Raw genomic sequence first — 17500 nt, forward strand, 5'->3', positions numbered from 1 at the left:
GACTGACCTTTAGTTGTTTCTCTACTAGCTCCTGGCAGACTGACAGCTAAACTTATGAACACTAACTGAAACTTGTTTCTTCACTGTCTCCTGTACATATTGGAAATATAACAACCAGTAAGGCATTCCTCTTTTCTTTCCTTTTTTTTTTTATAAGCTGTATTTTCTAACTATTCATTTTCTTAAAAAGTCTGTGCTAGCAAATATTCTAAATTTAGCTTTACCATTCTTGACTTGGCAGTTACAAGACCCACAGTCAAGTTCAAAACATTCTAAAGGTATCTGTAATGGTGACAGCATGTTTGAATACTCTGTAAATATGTTCACCCATATAAATTTCATTATGACCTTCATTTCAGGACTTAAGACAAAAATGAGATGCTACAGTTGTTAGTATAGAGGCATGTATATGCATAGTTACAGTTGTATGTATCTATACACATGTGTAAGTGAGAAATATTTGGGGAATGGTTTTTGAAAGTGTTGTTTACTAGCAAGCAATTTGGTCTGAGAGGTTTGACTATTTAGCAATATTCTATTCAAAGGGTCCTATTTACTTTATTGAAAACATAGGATAGTTCTTTCTGAATGTTTAAGTGATTTCTTTGAAAGGCTTGGCAGTAGTGGATGTTTCTAAGTTTATAAGTTTCTATGAATGACTTTGCATTAATGGGTTTGCTAAATTTATTCATTGTCTTCAAAGAGTTCAGTGATAATGGATTTGCTAAATTTGATTTGACTTTGCAAATCATGCCACTTAACAAATGTTGCTAGCAAGTTGGATAAATCACTTAGAAGATGGACTTTATGCTACTTTCATTTTGCTTGTATAATCTTGTATCCCTTATCAAGTCAAATACTGATATATATTACAAAGGTGGAATAAATGAGTGCCTTGTTTCAAGAAAAAATATATGGGTCACAAATTTAAGCAGCTCAGCACTACACTGTTACTTCAGTCTAAGTTGAGTGAAAATGAATACCACCATTAATACTTCAAGATTTGTTTTTAATATAACAGGTAAGTAGTAGGAGCAACTTGCAGTGGTTCAAAGAAATTTAGGAATTTGCAAAATAATCCACATCATGCCAAGATGGAAAACAAATCAAAAATATTAGTTTCAAATTTTGGCACAAGGCCAGCAATTTTGGGGGTAGAGAGTAAATCAGTTGCATCAACCTCCAGTGCTCAACTGTTACTCATTTTATTGATCCTGAAAAGATGAAAGGCAAAGTTCACCTTGGCAGAATTTGAACTCAGAATGTAAAGATGAACAAGATGATACTAAGCATTTTGCCCAGTACGCTAACAATTCTGTCAGCTTTCTGCCTTAAAACAAATTTAAAATACTGGAAAGAAAAGTATACAATAGATTAAATCATTAACAAGTCGTTGCAGATTTACTCCAAATTTAAAAGTGACAAACCTTTTCTGATTTGTAATAATACAAGCAGTTGTCCTTTCGTAACACAAACCATCGCTTTCTCCATGACGCCCTTTTGAGAAGTGGTAAATGACTGTTTCCTAGTTTGAGCATATATCCAGTCATTAGTGGAGCTTCAAGATCTCTGCTGTAGCACACATTACTTAGGCCAACTGTGAGAGATACTTTGTTCTCAGCTGTAAAACATGAAGGAAAATGAAATAATATAGTTTTCCATTAACTTTATTTATTCAGTTACATTTCTAGATACTAAGGCTGTAGAAGACGAAATTCTTCCAAATTTTTACAATGATATATTACACAAGGTCAGTATTGAAGTACACCAAAGTTGTAACTTATATCAGACCACTTAATTTTTCTTCTTAGAAAAGATACTTAAAAGCAACAAATTTATTCTTATATTATTTCCACCATTTTGATAGATAACAAGTAGTTAATAGATTGATGTGTACATAAGAAGCAACACAGGTCTATGATTCTATGACCATATTACTTCTTTTAGAAGCAAGAATATAGTCATATGACCCTAACAGCCACATTTACACAGTATTTTCTGAAAACATTATACATATGTATACTTCGTTTTTGAATTTGGTTTACAAGTATAACATTTCTTAAACTTAGAAGCTACTGCACTATGGTTTCTATTATAAATTGCTGTTGATCATCATTTAGAAGGAACACATAAAAAAAGGTGTCGGGCATATTTAAACAAAAATCAAGAGTCTATATTTTTAACTTGTCAGCAGACAATAAGTAATATGTTCCTAGATGAAATGTTCAATATAGTAGTTTACTCAAACCCTTAGCATTTAAACCAGCCATATCTGGCCAAAATATTCTATCTGTTCTATGTTCAAACAGGCTAGATCATGTCTATTACACCTGCTCTACAATGTCATTCTAAAAATAAACAAACACATCATCAAAACTTCAAAGCTACGAGATAATGCATGATTAATTCGAAACAATATGAATAAATAAGCATTGCATTTGACAGAGAAATCTGAATGCTAAAGGGTTAATAGAAAGAAGTGAAGTGGCAACCAATGAGTCATATTTTGAGACTGAATTTCAGAATCTGGAATTTATGTCCCAAACCTGTCTGTGGTTGATAATATTTAGCACTTTAAATGCACGAGTGATTAACAGCTATAAAACCACTGAAGCTTTAGAATGTGTTTCAAAAATTCTTTAAATGTTCAAATTTATACATTATAACATGTGCTACAATTAGATAATTGATGCAAAACCTTAAAAAATTAATTATTTCAATTAGAAAATTTAAAGAAGAGAAGTACATATTGCTGTGCCAGGAGACAAATTAGAAACTAAATATTTCAGATGAAGCCCTTCATTGGAGACAACATTGAAATAATTTCAGCTGTTTTATAAGACTGGAATCTTCTTTTATACAGTAGCTCTATATGTTGATAAGAGCCTCATAATTACATTAGTTCACTTAATTCCTCATTTACTAAACAAGCACCATCTTAGTTTACTGTTTTTTATAGCATACTTATAAATTGATTTGGAATATTATAACATAATGAAATGCACCTCATTTAAACTCTAAGATCTAAATTTAAACTATAGCTAATACAATTGTTAGCAATTTATATTTTGTATAATCCAGAAAATATTTAGATATCTGAAACATGTATATATTCTTAGTATAGAAAAACGTATCTGAGAACCATAACCAAAATTTCTCACGAAACTCTGAAGGTATTGAAACATCGTTTTAATTTACATGGACACTTAATCTTGATATTTTGTTAAGAAAACATAATTTGTAGTTACATAAAAATGCTGCTTAGTTTATGTGTGTAAGCTAGTTTGAATATCATGTTATTTTAACAATTCTTTGTCTTTTACAGGTTTCAGGCACAGGACTGTGACCAGGCTGGATCACTGTCATCTAAGACAGCTGATTACATCAACTTCAGTATTGAACTGAGAAAGATGAAAGGCAAAGGAGGTCACAAAAGGTTTGAACTCAGAAAACCACAGGATGTTTTGTCAAACACACAACTGATTCTGGTGCATCAATACTCTATTTCTTTACACCAAATATTCAAATATTGTAAGAAATTTAAATATTCCCCAGATTCATTCTGCAACACAAACAAACAAACAAACAAACACACACACACACACACACACACACACACACACACACACACACACACATCCTTGTTGCTTATTTTGATTTTAATCACCTTAAAAGTAGGTTTTGCAGTAAGCCAAGGTGATGATCTTCAAGTGCCATCCGGCACAGAAAGTAAAATCAATTGATACTGGGATATATACTCTTCTCTTTGGGGTTATATATATATAAGCAATAATAAATCTCAGAGCGAGTTATAAACAGTAGCTACAACACATCGAGAAGTATATTTTCCATTTAAATATGGCTAACCCCTAAGGAGTTATATATATATATATATATATATATATATACACACACACACACACAGCAGTTCACAAACATTTGACTTGGAAATGGGTCATTTGTATCTCAGTATTTCCATTCTGCTAACGATTCCACCTTTGGCATAGCTAACCCACATCCTAGATCCCCTACCACTTGCATTTAGAGAGAACAGGAACTCCTTTTCTTTCTCCAAACTGATATACTTTTGAATTCTTCACCTCAACTCTTCTACCTTAATTTTTTCTTCCCACACACTTCATCATTATACACTACTCCCTCTATTTCTCTCCACCCCCACTTTCCCCATGCTACTTTCATGCATCCTACTCAAACCTTCCTACACATCTCACTCCACACAACCCTCTTGGCCACATAATAAAAGGCAGACACCGTATTTGTTATATCCTGTCCCTCCCATATCCTTTTTTATTGTCCATTGCATTTACACTAGACACACACACACACACACACACATGCACATGCTCAAAATAAAGAAATATTTCATTATACAAATTGTCATTATAGTGAAAATACAATTGGTAAAATAATACTTACATTGTTGAATAAGTTTTATAATTTCTTCAAGTGATGATTCCAGAACACTGACGTTATTAATAGATACAAGTATGTGGCCAGTTCTAATCCCAGACTTTTCAGCAGGGCTCCCTAATAAAGAAATATATGTAATTAGTTATTGATAAAAAAAATTTTTTAAATCATCAGGTACATGTGTGGCAGTGTAGTAAGAAGCTTGCTTCCCAACTACATGGTTCTGGGTTCAGTACTGCTGTGTAGCACCTTGGGCAAGTGTCTTTTACTATAGCCTCAGGCTGACCAAACCCTTGTGAGTGGATTTGGTAGACGGAAACTGAAAGAAGGCCATCGTGTGTGTGTGAGTGTGTGTGTGTGTGTGTGTGTGTATGTGTGTGTGTGCATGTGTGTGTCTTTGTATCTGTGGCTGTCCCCATTGTCACCGCTTGACGGCTGATATTGGTGTGTTTATGTCCTGTAAATTAGGAATTCAGCAAACAAGACTGATAGAATAAGTACTAGGCTTAAAAAAAAGTCTTGGGGTGAATTTGTTCAAGTAAAACCCTCCAGCATGGCCACAGTCAAATGACTGAAACAAGTAAAAGAATAAAAGAATAGTCTATTACATAGACAAAAGCTTAAGTGAATTCATCTGCCGAAAATATGCCAAATGTCTAAAACGTCTGAATGGCAAAACAACAACTTATTACATATCTTTTGTCTCTCACTTATTTCAGTCATTAGATTGCAGCCATGCTGGGCCACCACCTTGAAGCGTTTAATTCAGTGGTTCTCAAACTTTTTTTCGCTACAACTTGGCACCCAGGTTGCATTCCTAGCCCACTCCCTTCCTCCACCACAAACATAGACCATTTTCTGCAGTAAATTCAAAACAACTGTATTTCATAGATAAAGTTAAACTTAATTAACCCTTTATTTTGTTGTTTTTACATCCATTGACCCACTTTTGGCCACCCCATTATCATCCCACTTTTCTTCAACACCCCACCCCTGGTTCTTTCTTCCACCCACAAGGGTGGCAGTACTGCTCACTTTGGGAACCACTGGTTTAGTTGAACAAATTGACCCCAATAATTATATATATTTTTTTGTTTTTTTCTAAGCCTGGTAATAATCCTATCAGTCACTTTTTGCGAAAATGCTAAGTTACAGGAATGTAAATAAACCAACATTGATGAAGCTGTGATGAGAGGACAAATACATACACAAAAACACACACACAAATGCATATATACACACACACACATTCATACACCACACACATACACACACACACACACTCACAAACATAATGGGCTTCCATCGAGCAAATCTGCTCACAAGGATTTGGTCTGTCTCAAGCTATAGTAGAAAACATTTGCCCAAGGTTCCACACAGTGGGACTGAACACAGAACCATATGGTTGGGAAACAAACTTCTTACCAGACAATCATGCCTGCAGCTATAATCCTATAATATTCCATAGAATGCAGATTTTTTTTTTTTTAAGAATATGTTAAAAAGGAAGAATTAATACAAATAATAGTTATTTTGAAGTGAGTGAGATTACTGAGATCGAAATAAGTCAGGAAAACATTCTGGAAACAAAATAAGTATAAGGATAGATTGAATGACATCCTTTACTGCAAACTCTAACTAAATATCATTGTGAAAGGAAATTATTAATTTAAAGTAGGAGAACACTGAGTGTAAGGAATGAAAAGAAGATACAGCTGAAAGAAGATTAATATTGATATTGATTTCAAATTTTTGCACAAGGCCAGCAATTTCATGGAAGGAGTAAATCAATTACATCAACTCCAGTGTTAACTGGTATTTATTTTATCAACTCCAAAAAGATGACTGGCAAAGTTGACTCCGGCAGAATTTGAACGGCAGAATTTGCCAGCTTGCCCAACTTAATATTGATATTAACTAAAATTTGTATTTTAGGATTCCATGGTAATACTTTACTGTAAACTATTGAAAAAGAAATATTTACCATTTATTTAGGATTATTTTAGCCTTGAAGTAGTTTTAGTATCTGTTTCATTGAAAATGACTTTTTCAAAGACTGTTTGTGAAACTGCTCAACATTTAAAGATTTATTGAATGTTTCTGTTATTAAATTTGATGTGCAGTCATTACAGGCAAATGTAGTAGAAATATTTTTGAATAAAGGGTGGAGCTCTGTACAGCTGAGTTGTGGACAGGCCACAAAAAAGTACAGATTTGAATAATAATAATGGCTGTAACCATAAATTAAATCGTACTTAATGGTTTAAAAACACCAGAGAAATACAGTAACATATAGTAATGGTGGATATATATTAATACTTCATTGAATTAAGTTTTTTTTATATTTATACTACTTCTATTTTTACTTGAAATTGGTTTCATTTATTTTATTTTTATTCATATATTTAATTTTATTTTACCTGGATCTACTAATGTGACAATAGTAGGATGACTATCCAAAATGTGTAAACCAAATTCTTCATCTGATTCTTTCATTAAATGCACTGTTTCTTCACATTCTGAAATAAATATGAAGCACCATGATTAAAGGATTAAAGTAAATAGCATTAAATCAAATTTAAAAACATTAAGAAGCTTAAAAGTTACCAGATTAAAGATATATGATTTTAAAAAGTTTTTCGTGGATGCCTAGATAACATTTAGAAAATATCCTACTAATAATTTACTCAAGTTCTTTTAATTTATTCCTTGATGAAGTATGATAAGAAAATATACTAGGAGTTCAGAAAGATTTATATTTTCAGAAGATAAATTTTTAATAAAAACTGATAAAACACATTAATTCAGTTTACCAAAGAGTTGGACATTTTTATGTAAATTTCCTATGATCAATTTTGATTCCTTGCTTTAAAATTCAATGCTAATAACAGTTGGATGTACTCAAACAAAACATAATCTATATTTAGTCAGATTTTAATGTTAGCAATAGTTAAAATTTATTACTTTCACTTTTAGAAATAAATATACATTATTTCTTCTTACAAATATGCTATCAAAAGAGAAGTAATCAAGGTAAGCTTTGTTGATAATTTAGATATAAAAAGTGAGAGTTTATACTGTTCTACTGAAGTTAAATTAAATAATCAGAGTGATTATCACTTTTGTAAATAGTTATATCTCAAAAATAGTGATGTGGTATCTAGTAATAATTGGTTAATGGAAGCAGAGCACTATTGTACTTAAAGGTTTCATAAAACATATCTAATAGCTGCAAATGTGGCTGTGTGGTAAGAAGCTTGCTTCCCAACCACATGGTTTTATGTCCAGTCCTACTGCATGGTACTTAGGGCGGATGTTTTCTACTATTGCTTCGAGTCAACAAAAGCCCTGTAAATGGATTTGGTAGATGGAAACTGAAAGAAGCCCATTGTGTGTATATTCTTTTATTTGTTTTAGTTATTCAACAGCAGCCATGCCTTTAGTTGAACAAATCGACTCCAGGACTTATTCATTGTAAGCCTAGTACTTATTCTATCAGTCTCTTTTGTTGAACCGCTAGGTTACAGAGATGTAAACACGCCAATACAAGTCGTCAAGCGATGGTGCAGGGGACACACACAAACACACACATATATATATGATGGGCTTCTTTCAGTTTCCATTAACCAAATTCACTCACAGGGATTTGGTCGGGCCGAGGCTATAGTAGAAGACACTTGCCGAAGGTGCTATGCAGTGGGACTGAACCCGGAACCATGTCGTTGGGAAGCAAGCTTCTTACCACACAGTCACACTAGCACCTGTATATATATATATATATATATATATATACATCCTTTAGTTCGTTTACAGGAAATGTTTTGAATATCCATATACAAGCTCCTATTCTATTATTCTGGCTACAGCCTAATGATACCAATTGGTGATACCTGTTTTTTGGGGCCACACTAAGCTGTGCTGATATAATGTAGGATAAATATAGTAATAACAATAATAATTCCTGGATGGAATTTATGCATATATATATATACATACCTATATATATATATATATATACACACTCACACACACACACATATATATATATCTGTAATATAATATGTGACAATTATTCGGTTGCCATAATAAAACTCCGAGTTTTGGATGTCGAGGCAGAAACCTGCACTGGCATCTCTTCAGTTATTGAGGCAATCACAGATAAATTCCTGTATTTACATAATATCGAGGTATCTTTCATTCTTTTGTTGTCCTACTATTACTATTAATATATATATATATATATATATATATATATATATATTATATATATATACACACACAGCACAGGTCGTGGGTTCAAAGTGACGAAAATATTTTGACAAATTAAATTTAAATGTTGAAGTGAATCTAACAGATTTTGTGTGTTTCTTAAATGGCTTATAAACACATTCCATGCTGCAATTGTTTTTGTTCCAGCACATGATCTTAGTCAGGTCACTTGCTATGCAAGTACATCTCCGTAATATATATATATGTGTGTGTGTGTGTGTACATTTATATATACAGCACTCTCAATATGCTCTCTACACATTAAATCTCCCATGTGTTAACATGTACCTCCTTGTGAAAATGTACAGTTAATGAAAATACCCTTGGTCTGACGATTAGCCTGCCATATACACCTCGCTTGGATATTTATCACATCTGAGGTTCCACTCCCTATGAACATATGTAGCCCAGATCTTATCTACGACATTCCTTAACTTTTATATTCTTATTTGCATACCCAGCAACCCTGGTTGCCTACCATGAAATAGAGAAAGAATTTTTTTCAGCTTGTAGTACTTTGATACAAAAAAATCCACAACCTTCTGCTGCAATAAACCATTATAGTTCTTAAAAGTTGCTTTTCATATTTACTACGGATTGCTTGCAGTTAACTTTCTTCCTACACCTGACAACTAGTGTTGGTGTGTTTACATGACTGTAACTTTGAGGTTTGGCAAAAGAGACTGATAGAATAAGTACTAGGCTTTACAACAAAGTAACAAGTACTAGGGTTGGTAAGTTGGACTAAAATTCTTCATGGTAGAGTCCAAGCATGGCTGCAGTCTATTGACTGAAACAAGTAAAAATGAGAAAGAAAAAAACTTATCAAGTTCTGCTAAGTTTACACTACTGCCCTACCTGCCTCATCTTACATCCTCAACACCTTCACATATTTATTACTCCCCTTTCTTATGACTCCCATCCCTTCATCAACTCTTACTTTCTCAACTACTGCCCTCTCAAAATGGTTCTACTCATCATAATGAAACCCCCCCTCATCATTCTGCATAGAACCATCACATCCTCTCTTCTATATTCTCTCTCAATTACAGGTGCCATTAGGCCCATAGTGTAGCAAGTTACAAGGTGGCTTTACTAGCGCCGGTCTCATGAGAAAAGCACCAGCCAATAAACTCTGTAGAATGGTCAGCATTAGGAAGGACATCCAGCAGTGAAAAAAAAAACCATGTGAAAGAAGACACTGGAGTATGACACAGTCCTCCATCTTGTTGAACAACTCAATCCATACCAGCATGGAAGATGAATGTTAAAGAACACTGATGATGATGATGATGAGGAGGAGGAGGGGGAGGGGGCGTTTATACCATGGCTGCTATCACAGACTGATGGCAGTTAGATAAAATCAATATTGCCAATGAATGCTGTTGAACACATAATGATTTTAAAAAGGAATTAAGTGAATTCGTAATATTAATTTAAGGGAAAATTTGTAAAATGATCAAATATTAAATAATCCTTAATCATGATTTTTCTTTTTTTGCTTTTTCTTTGTTTTTTTTGTTTTTTTTTTTATAAAGCTACAACTTTGCTTCCTTGCAAAAGCGTTTGATCAGCCAGCATAGAATTTCAGCTTTGGTTTTGAATGCTTCTATCATTTGTTGACATTAAAAGAATAAAAAAAAAAGAAAAGATTCATTTCATTGTCAGTCATGGGGAATTATGGAATTGTTCCTTAAATTAGATCCATTTTATACTATTTCATATTCCAATTACCTCAACTAGAATAAATGAATGAAAATAAAAATTAACTAATTGTATAGGTTTAATGCTTGCTGCTAAAATATATTTTTACTTATACACACACGCACGCACACATACACATAAAAACATGTACGCATGAATACATACAAGCACACACATACATACACATAAAAACATGCGTGCTTGTATACATACAAGCACACACACAAACATACATATACACATACATACATATATACATACATATATGCATACATACCTATGCATATAAATATAAAAACATGAATACATATATACATACACACAGACGCACAAATACAGATACACAAATATATACACACATACACACTTACATAAGTATACATATACACACATATATGCATACATACACACACACACATACATAAGTATTAATACATTCACATAGGGACACACACAAGTACATATATGCACACACACATACATACACAGAAAATTACAAACATGCATATATATATACACACATAAGCACATATACACAAGGACATATATATGCACATACATGCATGCATACATGTATATATACATAGACATACATGCATAATCACATTTATACAAGTGTATATATATACACACACATACACGTACATATGCGTACATACACACAAATGTACACATATACATACACACATACATAGACACACACACATATAAGGACATATACATGATTATATATATACACACAAAAAGGCACGTACATATACATACATACACACACATATACAATGTACATATTTTCAATTAATGATCAGAGCATGAATTCAAAAGAACATTATTTTCTGATACGTTTCAAATTAGAGGATTGTTTACATCAGATCAGTAATTAATTCTAATGCTTTGACAAACTTCTTAAACGTTTAGGATAGGTATTGCATTATGTATACAAACTGACAACAGCATATTGTAATTTAAATGTTCAATTTTTATAAGAAAATAAGAGAATTTAAAAGAAAATAAGTGAATTTATTAAAATCTATTACAAAAAAATCTTTTGTTCTATTTACACATCTTCAATTTTCTAAATAGTTTTTATGTCAACTTTTTTTGGTATTGAATCATTTGAAAGGGAAAATAACCAACTAAAACTGTTTACAACACTTAAATATAGTTCTCATTGCTAAATAATTATTTTCATTCTTTTTCTTTTATTATGTAGAATCTAACCAAAAATAGAATACAATATTTAAAAAAAAAAGTGGGGAACTGTAAAAATATAAAATAAATGTCAGGATGGTAAGGGATGAACACTTGTAATTAAATCATTTGAATAACAAAATACAAGAAAGAAAATATAGAAAAATAATGTAATTCATAATGAAAAATCTAAATAATTTATTTCTTTTAAAATTTGCCTTTTTTTTTTAAATATATTTTCACAGGAAACACGAAAATGGCTGAAACCATAACAACATAAATATTCTAAATAATACCATGTTACTCAACTGAACATATAATTGATGTGATAATTCAAAATGGTATTTGAAAATGCTGACTAAGTTTGATGAAGTGCAAGTCGTGTTTTTATAGGAGAGGACTATGAGCTATAGAATTAAATCTGTAATATTACTGGTATCCAGCTGTAGAAACCATGCCAAAACAGTCTATGGAACCTAGTGCAGCTCCTAGACTTGCCAGCTCCTATCAAATATCCAACTCATGCCAGCATGGAAAACAGATGTTAAATGATGATGATGATGATGACAATGACAATGATGATGATGGTGGCGATGATGATGAGCCCAGACTGAAGTATGACAATATCAACATTGGTGGAATATTAACTGTAAGGTGCTAAATTCAATGGTATAACAAGGGTTTTCAGTGCTTGGGGTCAAAGATTCCTTTGGTGGTTCATGTTAATTAATGGGCACAGTAGACTAGAGAAACAGATGTGCCCCTTCACATTTGGACCTGAAACAACTATCCCCTCTTACAACACCTCTGACTAAATTAAATCACTTTCAGTACTTTACTAGTACTTTATTTAATGTCCTCTAAAGGATAAAAGCAAAATTTGACTTTGAAAGGATTTGAACTCAGAATGTAGAGCCAGAACAATTACCAGTTTCAAATTTTTGGCACAAGGCCAGCAATTTCAAGGGAAAGAGTAAGTCAATTACATTGACACCAGCACTCAACTGATACTTATTTTGTCGATCCCCATAAGGATGTAAGGCAAAGTCAACCTCAGCAGTATTTGAACTCAGAACATAAAGACGGGTGAAATGCCGCCAAGCATTTTGTTCAGCATGCTAACAAGCCAGAACAAATGCTACAAGACATTTTGTGTAGCACTGTAACACTTCTGCCAATCCACAATCTTTATATAATAGTGGTTGATGTTTTCTCATCTAGTAAATAATATCTTTTCTTACTGCCAATTAAAAGGAAAAAAAAATGAGAATTTTCAGAATTTCTTAACTAAAGTACTTAATGCTTCCACTTCTGTTGGAAACTTTGTACTTTTCAGCTGTATCCTTTCCACCTTCATCATACAAGTATCAATCTGTTTATCTTTTTAAGCATTTGCCAAGGAATTATGACATTCTCTGGAGAAACAACATTAACTGATTTTTTTTTTTAACAGCCATACCTAATGTTCTTTAGAGATGTGTTTTCATTTTTTAAAATTTTCTCTTTTTCTTTTTCTAGCAACTATCTAGTGATTCCTGCACTCGTAATGATGTTTAAGGAATTTTAGATATCATCAAACTTGTTTACAGTCTGTTACGCTGAAGTAATTGGCGATAATGAAATTTCATTTGCTTTACTTTTACCATACAGATTTTTATAAATGTACTTTTGGTCACATTATTTATCATTAGTGACTAGGAAAGAAGGATTGTAATCTTTCTTTCTTGAATGTCCCTGTACATCTATGAGTTTATACTACAGTTTCCTAGTAGACAGTCAGACCAATGAAACACAAGCTTATAGCAGCAGTAGCAATAGAGAACCCAGCAGCAATGATTTTTGCTTTATTCTTCTGTACCAAACTCACCTCTTGAAGCATAAATAGTGCAGTTCTGACTGCTTGGAACAACTTTTAACAAGTTGACACTAACACAAGAGCAATGAGCCACATCAGCTGTTTCCATGGAAATAATAGAGTAATGATGTCTTAAGTTGACATTTATACTAGAGACATTAACAGCAATGTTAAGTATTGTTGTTCCACAATTGCTATTTAGCCCCAGGTCTGTCATAATAGAGAACAGGTCTATGGTCAAAGGCCATTTCAGTCATAACAATACTGTCATTTTTTCTCGCACAATACACCACAGGCAACAGTATCCAATGCGTTGTTTCCATAATCCAGTAGGGAGGGGTTTGGCAGTTACTTCTAGCAGCCTCCCTTATTGGCTCAAAGTGGTTTGGTTCCTTAGTGGACAGCTCATAGTAGGGTTTAGTAAAAGCAACCATTTGCAGAACTTGGAGCACTAAACAGAGACGTTTACATTCACATTGATATTGACAGTCATTTCTGCAAACACAATCTGCTAAAATTATTCCATCTGTTTATCGTGAATTTAACTAAAACATGGTGATAACTGGTTATCACCATATTTCAGCTCAAATTCATAAGGTTTCACTATATAACAATTACTTTTATACAATTCAAATTCTTTTATTATTTAATCTTATAAATTTAAGTACTTCTCACTTCATTTTCTTAAAAAAATTATATCCCTTGTTTCCAGAAAAGACAGTTACATAGATTACAAATTTTCCTAGTTTTCTTTTACACTATATAGTCAAGTGACTTTTAAAGCTGCGATCATTTCTTAATCTCAGTTCAATTTTCTGTTTACTTTAGGATAGATAATTGTTGTAAGGTAATACATAATCATTAGCAAAAAAGAGCAATTTTAAAAGTAATTTTTATTGTATTCCTTTAATAATCTGTCTGTCAATATATTAATCGATCTGTATAATGATTTATGAATTCTTTTATTCTTTTAAATGTTTCACTCATTGAAAAGCATGCAAATGTGTATGTATGTGTTTATCTATGTCTCCATATACAATATATATATATATACATACACACATATACACACACCACACACATATATGTATATATTTATATATATATATATATATATATATATATATATATATATATATATATATATATATATACATATACATACATATATATACATATACATACACATATATAAATACATACACATACACATATATATACATACATATACACATATATATATACATACATATACACACACACACATATATATATATATATATATATATAACGGGAAGCTTTATGAAAATAAACAAAAGACGAAGGCAGGTGGAATACAAACAAACAATTGTATTAGTATGGCGCTCAGGAATATAAATAAAACAAGTCTTTTACGTTTCGAGCCTACACTCTTCAACAGAAAGATACACAGAAAAGAAACAATACACACACACACACACACACATATATATATATATATATATATATATATATATATATATATATATATACATATGTAAATTTTTAGTTAAATATATTCTATAAAAATATTATATACTGAATTTACAGTTAGTGCTCTTTTTTATCAATGTATTAATACTATTAAAGTATTCATACATTTATTACAAGCGATTATATATATATAATATATAATATACTGTGAAATAATATCAGGAAATTAATATCAGAAAAATTGTTCAGAGAGATATATGGATGTATAGTATAAATATTGTATTAAAAATATAAATATATATAAAAATATATGTAAATATGTATAAGTATAAGTATATAATAATAATAAGATATGACAGTTTAAAATTTTATAGTTTAAAATTAAGTTTTTAAAGCATCTTACGATCGTTTCGCAAAAGTATTGTCTCTATAATGGAATTGTATATTAATAAATATTTATAGACAATACTTCTGCTTCTCAGAGATATAAAATGTGAGGTGTGTATAATTTATCGAATGGTAATCTGTTTAAACATATGAAGTAACATGGGAAAATGGTATTTTTCTGAAACATAAAAAAGTTACTGTTTTTGATTTTGGTAAATACACTTTAGTATGAGAATCATGAAATTCATAAATGCCTCCTTGGCAAGTCTTCTGAATTAATCCATAATAATTTTGTATAATATCCGGTATATTGTCCTGCATTCCAAAATATAGTTCATCGACATAGATAATATAAAATGTATGCAAAATTATATAGTTCATACCGGATATTATACAAATGTTTTATGGATTAATGCAGCAGACTTACCAAGGAGGCATATACGGATTTCAAGATTCTCATACTAAAGTGCATTTACCAAAATCAAAAATAGTAACTTTTTTATATTTCAAACAAACACTATTTTCCCATATTACCTCATATTTTTCAAAAAACTACCAGTCACTAAATTATACAAACTTCCCATTTTATATCTCTGAGGAGCAGAAGTATTGTCTATAAATGTTTATCAATATAGGATTCCATTATAAAGACAATACTTTTGTGAAATGATTGTAAGATGCTTTAAAAACTTAATTCTAAACTATTAAAATTTAAACTGTCATATTCATTATTATTATATATTTATACTTATGCATATTTACATAACTTTTATATATATTTATATTTTTAATACAATGATTGTTCTACACATGTATATATCTTTGCAAAGAATTTTTCTGATATTAATTTCCTGATATTATTTCACAATATATATATATATATACATATATATATATATATATATATATATATATACACACACATATATATACATATATACACACACACACACACACACACACACACACACACACACATATATATATAAAAGTACATATATCATTCACCATGATAGATTGCTAGTCACTATACCTTTTTCCATTTTCTCTCCCTGTATATTTCTGTGTTCCTTTCTGTCAAAGAGCGTAGGCTCAAAACGTAAAAGACTTTCTCACTTCTCGAGCATTAAACTAATACATCTGTTTGTTGTTTACACACCTGTCTTCATCTTTTGTTTTTTCTTTTGAAAATTTTCACTATATACTTACTATATATATATATATATATATATATATACAAATATTTATACATATACATATATATATATATTATATATATATATATATACACAAACACATGCACACATATATATATAGACACATACATATATATATGTGTATGTGTGTGCGTGTCTATCTATACATCTATCTATTGAGTGGCTGTGTGGTAAGAAGCTTGCTTCCCAACTACATTGTTCTGAGTTCAGTCCCACTACATGGCATTTTGGGCAGGTGTCTTCTACTATAGCCTTGGGCCAACCAAAACGTTATGAATTTGGTAGACGGAAACTGAAAGAAGCCTGTCATATATGTATATGTATATGTATATATATATATATATATATATATATATTATATATATATATATACTCTCTCTTTTACTCTTTTACTTGTTTCAGTCATTTGACTGCGGCCATGCTGGAGCACCGCCTTTAATCGAGCAACTCGACCCCGGGACTTATTCTTTGTAAGCCCAGTACTTATTCTATCGGTCTTTTTTTGCCAAACCGCTAAGTGACGGGGACATAAACACACCAGCATCGGTTGTCAAGCAATGCTAGGGGGACAGACACAGACACACAAACACACACACATGCATATATATATATACATATATACGACGGGCTTCTTCCAGTTTCCGTCTACCAAATCCACTCACAAGGCTTTGGTCGGCCCGAGGCTATAGTAGAAGACACTTGCCCAAGGTGCCACGCAGTGGGATATATATATATATATATATATATGTATGTATGTATGTATTTATGTGTCTATGTTTGTTCCCCACCATCGCTTGACAACCTGCGTTGGTGTGTTTACGTACCCATAACTTAGAGGTTCAGCAAAAGAGAGTGATAGAATAAGTACTAGGCTTACAAAGAATAAGTCCTGGGGTTGATTTGTTTGACTAAAGAAAGTGAACAGTGAAAAATCTTTAAAAAATAAGGAAGAAGAGACAGAGGTGGTGTGACATCAGGTGTACCGTTGGTGAAT

General features: G+C 31.6%; 1 protein-coding gene across 4 annotated transcripts in view; it reads right to left on the reverse strand.

The window, feature by feature from the left end:
* LOC115215869 overlaps nt 1-17500 on the reverse strand; it is a 326154-nt gene that overhangs the window by 167171 nt on the left and 141483 nt on the right. For all 4 annotated transcript variants that reach the window (XM_029785214.2, XM_029785213.2, XM_036505939.1 and 1 more), the window contains exons 6-8: nt 6852-6950; nt 4438-4548; nt 1428-1621 (exon numbers count right to left, since the gene is read on the reverse strand). In XM_029785214.2, coding sequence (XP_029641074.1) covers nt 1428-1621; nt 4438-4548; nt 6852-6950 — 404 coding nt within the window. The remainder of the gene's footprint in view (nt 1-1427; nt 1622-4437; nt 4549-6851; nt 6951-17500) is intronic.

Source organism: Octopus sinensis, linkage group LG9 (assembly GCF_006345805.1).
Source record: "Octopus sinensis linkage group LG9, ASM634580v1, whole genome shotgun sequence".
NCBI lineage: Eukaryota > Metazoa > Mollusca > Cephalopoda > Octopoda > Octopodidae > Octopus > Octopus sinensis.